Raw genomic sequence first — 12,014 nt, forward strand, 5'->3', positions numbered from 1 at the left:
TATGAAAAGATTCTTTCTAGAATAGATATTTGTATGTTGTTACATGACAGCAAATAGAAAATGTACACAACCAATAAGAAAATGTACAGCTGTATAGGAAAGTTTACACTTATTATTTTGTATTCTAGCTAGAGTAGATTTGTATATGTACGTGAACAGTGCAATGAGAAATCAATCAGAAAATTTCACAAAACAAATCTGTCTATTATTTCAAATTCCTACATGGTATCAGAGCATTTCTAAAGCTCTCAATCGTCAATCACTCTCAACTTTATCATTTTTCTTTCTGAATCTTCTATCATTTCATACTCATGGCTACCACCCCTGAAAACACCTCTGAAGCAAGCACTGGTAATGAAACCCATGGGATAGTCGACCAGACTAGTCCTTATTTTCTCCATGCATTAGACTCACCAGATATGAACCTTGTTTTGACTCCTTTTGATGGATCTGGCTATGGTGCATGGAGGAGATCTGTGCTCATTGCACTGTCAGCCAAAAACAAACTCATCTATATTGAAGCTTCTTCTGTCACACCTAGTTCTCACTCTTCTGAATACAAGATGTGGAGTAGGTGCAATGACATGGTGACTTCCTGGCTGCTCAACTCTCTCTTAAAAGAGATAGCAGGAAGTGTCATCTACTCCAAATCAGCCAAGGAACTGTGGAAGGACCTTGAAGACAGGTTTGGACAACCAAATGGTGCTACGCTATATCACCTGCAAAAGCAACTTGCAGATTTAGTTCAGGGGTCACTGGATATTGCTGCATACTATACCAAAATGAAAAAAATCTGGGATGAGCTTGACACTTTATACACAAAGGTGACATGCTCTTGTGCTTGTGACTGTGGAGGAAAGGATAAAATGGACAAGTCCCTACAGGATGAGAGGTTGGTGCAGTTTCTTATGGGTTTGAATGATGTGTATGCACCAGGTAAGATCAATATTCTGATGATGTCACCTCTCCCTAGTGTGAATCTTGCTTACTCACTTCTAATGCAAGATGAGAAACAAAGGGAGAGTTACATGAATACCAACTTTCCTAGGGGTTCTAGTTCTTTTCTTGCTTCTCAACACTACCCTATGGGACAAAGGTCATCTTCTGCTGATTTTAAGGGTAAGAAAATGGAACTTGTGTGCTCAAATTGTAAGAAACTGGGGCACACTGTTGACAAATGCTTTAGGATCATTGGGTTTCCAGCTAACTTTAAGTTTACTAATAACAAATCACAATCTATGAGGAGCAATGCAGCAATATCAAGTGCAGCAACTGAAAACAGGGCATTTACTCAAGACCAAATGATGCAAATGATGCAAATGTTTCAAAGTATGTAGGATATGACTCAAGAAGTCACACCATCAGATGCACATGCAAATGTTGTGCATTGTGCTAGTAACATTTTCAATAATCCACTATCTTATTTCTCTCTTATCAATTCTAGTTCTTGGATCATTGATTCAGGGTAAGGCTGTCAAGTGGGTCGGGCTGGGCCGGGCCATTTAAACGTGGGCCACAAGGGGCTGGGTCGGGGCCGGGCCGGGCTTGGAGAGGAAAAAGGGTGTCCGGCCAAGCCCTACTCGGATAGGGGCTACACTTCAGGCTAACCGAGCCGGGCTGGGTTATTTTTTTTCCGGGCCGGGTTATAGTTAGTGGGCCGGGCCTTTTTTTTTTTAAAGTTCTAATACAAAAATAGACATTTACATTCACTACTAATAATAAAATTAACATTTGCAACTAAGGATAAAATTGCTAAATTAAAAAAAAGTTTAGTTATCATCAAATTCAAAAAGCTAGCCGTTGTAAATTTAAAAAACTAGTCGTTGCTAATTTTATTTGAACCCCTAAATTTATGAATAACTGCACTTTGGTCATATTTTCAAACTATAAATACACCTCCATTCTTCTTCATTTTCACACAATTCTTCCACAATTCTCTCTTTATCTAAATTTGTTATTCAACTAGTGTACATTACTTCACCTCCGGCTTCTCCTCGAGTTCGAAGATCAACTTCAAGTGCGGTGTGGATGCATTTTGAACGAGTAAATGAGGAACATGTTAAATGTCAACATTGTGGTGACATATATCTCCACAAGTCCGGAGCGTCGGGTATTAGCCTATTAGAGGGGGTGGAGGGTGGAAGGGGATACCGGTGTGTTGCGTAGACACTTGTGAAAAGGCACGAAATTGAATTTTAAGTTTATCTCTTCTTTAAATTTGTCCATCGATGTTAGCCGTTTAATTTGTATGTTTTGAACTTTTGATTTGCAATGTTATCAATTTAAGTTTTAAGTTTTATTTTAAATTATTTATGTAGATGTTGATATGTCTATTTGACTGGACACGAAGTTTAAGAAAAAAGAGAAGACTTTCAAACTTGTGGTGTTCAATGAGTCACATATATTTTGTGTGGCTATAAATCATTGCATAAAGGTAAATTGTTTCCAAATATAGAAAGGGGTCATTCTTTTTATCACGGACTAATAAAGAAATAGGTTCATGTAAATTGAAACGGAGGGAGTATTATATTTGATATAATCTATGTATTCACAGTATGTAGGACATGCTAATGAAATTTTACTTTTATATAAGACTATCACAATCTAAGATATACCATATACTGAAAATGTATCAAAGGTATATTTGTTGAGAAAACAAGATTGTCTAGCTTTAAAATACAATTTTAAAGAAAACTAAAGTGCTCCATAAAAAGAGACTCCTAATGTATTGGGATACAATGTTTTTAAAATATTTATTATTAGTAATAAATGTAGTACTTATCTTTTTTTATTATTATTTAAAGTGGGTCGGGCCGGGCCGGTGCCCCGGTGGGCCATCACCCGAGCTACTGGTGGGCCGGGCTGGTAGGTTGTCCACCTTGTCCGGCCCAGCCCTCTAATAAATCCCACCTAGCTCATCCCCTTACACCTCTTAGTGGGTCTGAGCATGGCTGGTGTGTGCCGGGTTTACCGAGCCGGGTTCGGGCTAGCTCGGCCCACTTGACAGGCTTAATTCAGGGGCTTCTGAACACATGTCCTTTCACCCTAGATTTTTCACTACTTTAGCTCACTTACTCTCACCTGTGTTTATCAACTTACCAAATTCTTTTAGGGTAAAAGTCACTCATGCAGGGACTGTCACACTTTTTCCAGACTTAATTCTGAAAAATGTTCTTCTAGTCCCATCTTTCAGAATTAATCTCATCTCTATGCAGAAATTTTGCAAACAGTTCTCCTGTGTTCGAAGTTTTTCCTCTTCTTTATGTTTTATGCAGGACCCTTCAGTGAAGATCCCTCTGGTTCTTGGTGAAGCAAGAGATGGAGTTTTCCTATTATCTACAAGTATCAATCAGTCCAAGAATTTTCTTAGGTCTAGTGTTTCTTTGAATCAATGTATTTCAGTTTCTAGTGTTTCTCCTATTCCTGTAAGTTATCAGTCTGATGTGCATTTGTGGCACATTAGATTGGGACACATGCCTTTCAATTTAATGAAAAAGTTTAGTTTCATTTCCTCTACACAATGTGTTGCTTGTCGCCTTCAAATTTGTCCATTAGCAAGGCAAACCAAATTACCCTTCCCCCAGAGTTCCATTAAGACTAAAAACATATTTGAACTAATTCATATAGATACTTGGGGCCCTTATAAAACTGCAACTTATAATGGCTTTAAGTATTTTCTAACTATAGTTGATGATTTTAGTAGAGCCATATGGACCTATCTTCTAAGTGCAAAAAGCAATGCATTTTCTATGCTTAAATACTTTATGGCCATGGTAGAAAAGCAGTTTGGGGCTAAGATAAAATACATCAGGTCTGACAATGCTTTGGAATTTGGGGGCGGGGGGGGGGGGGGGGGGGGGGGGGGGGGGCAACTATCTCTGAATGTTTTGCTTCTTAAGGGATCATACATCAAATTTCTTGTGTTGCAGCCCCTCAACAAAATGGAATTGTTGAGAGAAAGCATAGACACTTATTAGAAACCTCAAGGGCCCTTTTACATCAATCTAACTTACCACTTTGTTCTTGAGGTGAATGTGTTCTTACCTCCACTTTTCTCATCAACAGATTTCCTTCATCAGTTCTCAAAGGAAAGACACCCTATGAAATATTGTTTGGTAATGCTCCAGATTACTCTTTTCTCAAAAGTTTTGGTTTTCTATGTTTTGTCTCTATTCCTATTCTACATAGAGCCAAATTTGAACCTAGAGCTTCACCTTGTGTTTTTCTAGGTTATCCAACTGGCAAGAAAGGGTATAAAGTGATGGATTTAAAGACTAAGAGGGTGTTTGTATCAAGAGATGTTCAATTTCATGAACATTCTTATCCCTTCTCTATTCCTATGAGTACCCTACCAACACATCATAGCCAACCTTCTACCCTGATTCTAGATGATGATGAACCAAAATCTTCCATCCCTAATGTCACTCATTCACATGTTTCTGATTCTGAGAATGACCCTATAGTTGACTACCCTGCACCCTCTACACCAACTCATGTTGATCCTTTACCTGTCCCTGATGAGCCTCATCTTCTATATACTTAAGTTCCTGACTTTGTCCCTATGGAATTAGAGGTTGCTCCTGCTTCAAGAAGACCAGATAGGGTTCACAGAAGGCCTATTTACCGAGATGACTATCACTGCAGTTCAGTCTACTTGACTAATTTGGATTCTATTTGCTTTGCTGCCCCTCTAACACCTCCTACTTTCCCATTCACTGCTTTATCTATTTCTATTCAACATTTACTCACCTCTATTTCCTCTATCACTGAGCCAACAAGTTTTGCACAAGCTAATCTAGACCCTGGTTGGAGGGATGCCATGTCAACTGAAATTGAGGCTTTGGAATCAAACCAAACATGGGAGATGGTGGATTTATCACCTGATAAGAGAGCCTTACCCTGTAAGTGGGTGTTTAAGGTCAAGCAAAAATCAGATGGCTCTCTTAAAAGGTTAAAGGCCAGATTAGTTGTTCGAGGGGAAATACAAAGGGAAGGAATCAATTTCAATGAAACCTACTCACCTGTTGTCAAAATAACAACAATCAGATGTATCTTGGCAGTTGCAGTAAAACAGGGATGGAGGCTGTCTCAACTTGATGTAAACAATGCCTTCTTGCATAGAGATTTGCAAGAGGAAGTTTACATGAGACTACTCCCTAGTATGGTTACCGAGCTTCCTAATCAAGTATGCAGGCTTAAGAAATCACTCTATGGTTTGCACCAAGCTTCTAGACAATGGTATGCAAGGCTTGCAGCAGCCTTGCATTTCAAAAGGTACTCATCTTCACTAAACGATCATTCCTTGTTCTTTAAGCATACAGGGGATTCTATTTCAATTTTAGGAGTGTACGTGGATGACATAATTTTAACAGGCAATGATGACTTGGAATTAGACAACATTAAGGCATTTCTCCATCAAGAGTTTCAAATAAACGATCTAGGGGACTTACATTTTTTCCTGGGCCTTGAAATTATTCGTGAATCACATGGTTTGATTGTTAGCCTAAGAAAGTTCACTCTTGAGCTGTTGTCAGAATTCAACTGTGATCATTTGAAGGCAGTTGTATCCCCTCTCGATCCCACACTCAAATTATCTGCAGAGCAAGGAGATTTACTAGCTGATCCGACTATTTACAGAAGATTAATAGGGAAATTGAATTACCTGACACATACTCGTCCGGATCTAAGCTTTGCTGTTCAACACTTATCACAGTTCATGCAATCCCCAAGAATTCCCCATTTTGATGCTGCTTTTTGTGTTGTTCGTTATTTGAGGGTGGATCCAGGCCAAGGTCTATTTATGCGACCCGATGATTCTTTCTCACTTCTTGCCTTCTGCAATGCCGATTGGGCGTCTTGTATGGATACTAGACGGTCAATAAGTAGGTACTACATCAGCTTAGGTGGATCTCCTGTTTCATGGAAGTCCAAGAAACAGGTTTCAATTTCCCTCTCCTCCACCGAGGCGGAATACCGCTCTGTGCGGCGTGTCGTAGTAGAATTGACTTGGCTCCACCGTCTACTTGCAAATCTGTCCTTACCTCCACCACTTCCTATTCCACTACACTCAAATAGCCAAGCCGCACTCCATATATCACGAAACCTCATTTTCCATGAACGGACGAAGCACGTCGAGTTAGACTGCCACTTCGTCCGTCAATAATTCCTCTCTGGTCTCATTTCTCTTAATTTCGTTCCCTCCTCTTCTCAATTAGCCGATATTTTCACTAAATCGTTGTCTGGACTGAAGCACCACTCTATTCTCTCTAAATTGGGGGTTTCTTCTTACCCCTCCAACTTGACAGGGGGTGTTGAAATTGATTCCTCCAAGAACAATATTCAGGTTCAAGAATCTCACGAATCTCACGAGAAAGAAGATGAAGATGAACTTGGTCGTGTAGATGAAAGTGAGACTGGTCGTGTAAGTTCTAGAAGGTGATTAAGGGTTCATGTCTTAATCAGATTTGGGTCTATAACATTTGGTGCAACTGATATCTTGTTGGGCCTCTGGTGAAATTGGGCCTCGTCCAAATCTGAAAATGAAGTGAAGAAAACTTGGGCCTCTTTGCGAGCACAACAACACTGGCCCAAGTCTGCATAGTTGCAAGGATCAAGTCGGTTATGAAAAGATTCTTTCTAGAATAGGTATTTGTAGGTTGTTACATGACAGCAAATAGAAAATGTACACAGCCAATAAGAAAATGTACAGCTGTATAGGAAAGTTTACACTGATTATTTTGTATTCTAGCTAGAGTAGATTTGTATATGTACGTGAACAGTGCAATGAGAAATCAATCAGAAAATTTCACAAAAACAATCTGTCTATTATTTCAAATTCCAACAGCGCTATTATGGTTGTCATACGTATTGACTTTTATCCAATCTAATGGGGGTTAGATCCATCTCATTATGATGCACACAATCTTGTGCGAGCCATTCCCGTGCCTCTTCCAGTGTGGGTTGTTATTGGTCTTTTAGATTATCCACCTGAGATGATAAGCAACAATGTAAATTAGTCTGGCCTTAGACACTTTAGAGTTACCATACCTGTTTTGAACACCGAGCTTTCCAGATTTTCCAGCATATGATCATAGGAGCCGCTTTGAGTACTCATACTGTCTTACATTGTATCATCACTATACACTAACAAATGGCTTACAGGAATAATCATCATTTCAGCTAGTACTCATCATCGATCTTCTCCATTTAAATTCTTTGCATTTTGCACCCTTAACGTTGGTATGCTTTTGTAATTCGGACTATATCCTTTATTCTTTGAAAATATACATCTTAATCTCTTTATTTTCTTATAAAACCAAAAAGATATATTTTGGTAATTAATTAAGAGGGTAAAGTAAGAAAAACAACAACAACAACAATCCAGTGAAATCCCACAACGTGGGGTCTGGGGAGGGTAGAGTGTACGCAGACCTTACTCCTACCAAGGTAGGACGACTGTTTCCGAAAGACCTTCGGCTCAATAAAAAAAAAAGCATTAAAAAAAGCATAAAAAGAGGTCAGATAAGGCTAAGAGAGGGTAAAGTAAGAAAAACACAAGTAAAATTTCCTAAAAAGTATACTTTTATTTCCATAGCCACTTTCGGTTGAAGAGGAGGATGCTAATAAAATTGGAGTGTGTTGTATGTATATATATAATGGCGGCCTTTTTTATGAGTATTTTAGCACGTATAGATGTAATTATGCATTGTGACCTGCAATGTTTTAGCTTGTATGAACATTAGATTAACAATAACAAATTGTTAGACTTTCAAAAACATAAAAGAGAGTAATTTAAAAAGCAAAGCTGTTCTCTGTTAAGAAAGAAGACTGAGTTTTTGTTTGGGTAGAACGGTTTAAATTCTGAACTTTTTTTTTCTAGGTGAAGTTTGCTACTTACTGCACATAAAATACTTCTTAGGAAATTCTAATTGAGGGTTTTCCTATTTTACACTCTTAAATTATTATTAAAATATAATTTTTCTAGTTTTATAAGAAAATAAAGAGATCAGGGCATATATTGTTTTTAAAAAATAAAGGATGGGATGCAAATGGCAAGAACATACCCACGTTAGAGGAGCAAAATGCAAAAAAAAAAAAAATCTCCATTTCATAAACAATTTCTCGGGGGGGGGGGGGGGGGGGGGGGGGGGAGGGGAGAAGGGGGGTGCACGAGCCAAGTCATGGTAATTTCCACGAAAATACGAAAAGTCATCAGATTCATAAAAATCTTGATCGATGAGTTCGTGGAAATTATCATGAGTTCATGACTTGCCTCTTGGCCCCCTCCCAAATTGTTTGCAAAATGGAGGAGTACTAGCTAGCTGAAATGACGATCATTCCTGTGGCCATTGTTAGTGATTAGTAATGATTACAAGATCAAAAAATGCCCAAAACTATGTAGCGATGACTGGACTTCTTGTCCCTTTACACATACCAAGGGAAAAAAGCTCGTCGTTGTCACCCACGAAAATACGACTATTTGCCAATCCCTTGTCTGGGTTTCAACTTCAGAGTTCAGAGCATGTCTAAAAAGAGATGGGTTGTGAATTGTGCCATTGAGTTTTTGAGTACTGACTACATCCTGCGAAATACAGGACTCAGCTATGTCATGCATGTTGGTACATTGTGTCTAGAAGAGTTTGTTTTTTTGCACATACATTGAAAGAGCTCTGCCCTTGTGACTAATATATAGCCTGTTCGACCAAATTTTTGAAAAACTAATAGAAGTGTTTATTTTTCGAAAAGATAAACACATATTTTAGAAAATGTAGGAGTTTGGCCTAGTCTATTGCTGAAAATATATGTATTTATATATTTTTTAGCAGTCGTATACGTTGTTTCTTGGCTTTAAGTAGCAGATGAAAAAAGTAGTTTCTATGGAAAAAAAAGAAGTAATTTTAATTTTTCTTTGGACAAGATTATCCATATCAATTAATTTTCATATTTACCAAACTTAACTAGTAGTAGCAACATTTTTTTCGTAAGTTAAGACATTTAAAAATACTTTTCCAGGATATTAGTCAAAATAACTACTAACAAAACATTTCTCGAGTAATTTAGCCAAATATAAATTGCTATTCTCCCAAAACTTTTTTTTTTTCAAAAGAAGTATCTCTCAAAATAAGCTGATTTCGGCAGCTTGACCAAACAGCCTCTAAAAGCACCAACAACTTTTGAGTTGTTTGTTCCTCATTTTTTTTTTCTAAATCTCAATCAAGAATTGAGATGGTTCATAATGAAATTTTTTCCACTATTTTAGACTAAATCATGCAAGTTTTATGAGGGGCTGATGAATGTTGAAACTTGAAATTATTCTACTGCTAAAGTGAAAAAAATGGATGATGAAATTTTAAGCCATGAAAGAAGGAAAAAAGTGTGTGGAATTGGGTTGGTGACTTGTTGGTGAATAAGTTTTGAGGCAACAATGGTACATCTTATATAAGCTAAAAAGATTGATTTATGACCTATTTCTTTTTATTTCTACTAAATTAAGGCTCTCTGTGATGACATTTGTTGAATTATTTTGTTAATATAAAGTAAGGGTGTCAAGTGGGCCGGGCCAGCCCGAACCCGGCCTGGTAAACCCGACCCACCATCGGCCCGGCCCAGACCCACTAAGAGGTGTAAGGGGCTGGGCTAGGTGGGATTTATTAGGGGGTTTGGCCGGACAAGGTGGACAGCCCACCAGTAGCCCGGGTGATGGCCCACCGGGGCACCGGCCCGGCCCACTTCAAATAAATTTAAAAACAAAAGGATAAGTACTATATTTATTACTAATAATAAGTATTTTAAAAACATTGTATCCCAATAAATTAGGAGTCTCTTTTTACGGAGCACTTTAGTTTTCTTTAAAATTGTATTTTAAAGCTAGACAATCTTGTTTTCTCAACAAATATACCTTTGATACATTTTCAGTATATAGTATATATTAGATTGTGATAGTACTTATCTCAACAAATATACCTTCGGAAAAGGGCCAAAAATACCCTCGAACTATTGAAAATGGTGCAAAAATATCCTCCATCCACCTTTCAGCCTCCAAATACCCTTACCATCCACCTATTGGGTCTAAAATACCCTTATTGCTAACAGAATCTTTTCATTAAACACGTGGCATTTTTTTATTGGTTGGCTTATAAAATTAATTAAACTAATTAACTTTTGCAATATTGACCGGATAACCCAAGTGCCCCCCAACCCCCGACCCGACCCCCCCCCCTGCAAAAAAATTATTTTTTTTGAAAAAAAAGTTGACTTTTTTTTGCACCCCACCCCGCACCCTCCCCCTACCCCCCCCCCCCCCCGACGCAAAAAAAAAAAATATTTTTGAAAAAAAAAGTTTTGACGTTTTGTTTTGGGTTTTTTGCACCCCCCCCCCCCCAAACCCCGCACCCTACGCCCCCCCTCCCCTCCCAGCTAAAAAAAAATTGACTTTTTTTTTTCCACCCCGCACCCTCCCCCTCCCCCGACCCCCCAAACCCCGCACCCTACGCCTCCCCCCTCCCAGCTAAAAAAATTCCACCCCGCACCCTACCCCTCCCCTTTAATTTGTTACAGATAAAATGCTAGCTTATTAGTAGTAATTTAGCAAATTTCTTTTTATTTTACCTTAAACTTAAATGGTTCGGGTTTTTTTGGTTTAACACCAAACCAAACCAAATGTTATCGGTTTTTTAAAATTTAAAACCAAATCAAGTCAAACCAAGCTGATTTCGATTTATTAAATCGGTTTGACTCCGTTTATTGGTTCGGATCGATTTTTCGATCTCATTTGAACACTCCTAACAAGCACAAACAACAACAGTTTCTATTCTAATTCACTTTTTCTTAATATCAAATAAAGGCATAATTCAATGCTTTGGTTCTCTTAAAAAAATCAACCGATTTGAGACCCATACACAAGCACAAACAACAACAGTTTCTATTCTAATTCACTTTTTCTTAATATCATTTAGACTTTTAAAGTACTTCAATGACTACAAGTGCAAGCTTTTAAATCTTCTAATCCTTACGTAATATTTTTTATATTATTATTTACTGTGTTACAATCTTTATATATTTTTTTAATTTTCATTAAACTATGGTTCTGTAGTGACATTTGTTATTGTTTTATTATCATATGAGCCAAATTGCTAACCTATTTGGGACCCCCCACACGCGCCCCAACAAAAACCGTTTCTCTTTCTTTTTCTTTTTTCTCTTTTCTTTGTTCCCTCTCATCTAAAGTCACGTGATATTTTTGTATTATTATACAAATAGCTGGATCAATTTTTCCTTTTCACACGCAGGTCTATTCATGGGTCGGTATGGTACGATTTTTAGATAGTTTAATTCGATATTTCTGGCATTTGATTTCTAAAATGTTATACTTATATCATACTTAATTAAATTCGGTATGTTTGGCAGGGGAGGGTCCAATTTATCGATACTAGATTCACTTTTAATACGGAGCATAAATTTATGTATGAATATTTATTAAATTTGAGATAAATAATAGATACAAATCCATAACTTTAAAAATATAATGGTTCAAGGCGAAAAATCTTAAAATCTGAACGCATAAAATTTAAATTTTGGATCCCCTCTAACAGTTGGGCTTTTTTCATTTTTATTATGGTTTGTTTGGTTCGGTAACTTCAATTTTTTTTTTCGTTTTATATAAGAATTGTGACTTTTCTTTTCGTCTTTAATTAAAAGGTGAAAAAAATCATAGTTAAAAAATATTTTAGTTAGAGGAAATGTCGGCGTCATTATGTATGAACTTTTATTCACTGTGTTACAGTTCATGCTCTCATATAAGCCACAATTAACCTATTTGAGACCCCACGGACACACACTAAGAACAAAAATGGCTCTCTTCTATTTCGTTTTTTCCCTAATATCATCTAAAGTACTACAAGACTACAGGTACAAGCTTCTAACTCTTATAATCTTTACATGATATTCTTTGTATTATTATTTACTTTGTTACTATTTTTATTATTTACTCCATTCGTCTAAATGCATGTGGGATT

At 37.3% G+C, this 12,014-nt stretch overlaps 1 protein-coding gene across 1 annotated transcript; it reads left to right on the forward strand.

Moving 5' to 3' along the window:
- The first annotated feature begins 311 nt into the window (after positions 1-311).
- Positions 312-4,543, forward strand: LOC132639200 (uncharacterized). The gene is made up of 4 exons (XM_060355669.1): positions 312-1,329; positions 1,967-2,043; positions 3,276-3,811; positions 4,066-4,543. Exons 1-4 carry the CDS (start codon positions 312-314, stop codon positions 4,541-4,543), a joined length of 2,109 nt encoding a protein of 702 aa, XP_060211652.1.
- The last annotated feature ends 7,471 nt before the right edge of the window (positions 4,544-12,014 follow it).

Source organism: Lycium barbarum, chromosome 5 (genome assembly GCF_019175385.1).
Source record: "Lycium barbarum isolate Lr01 chromosome 5, ASM1917538v2, whole genome shotgun sequence".
Taxonomy (NCBI): Eukaryota; Viridiplantae; Streptophyta; class Magnoliopsida; order Solanales; family Solanaceae; genus Lycium; species Lycium barbarum.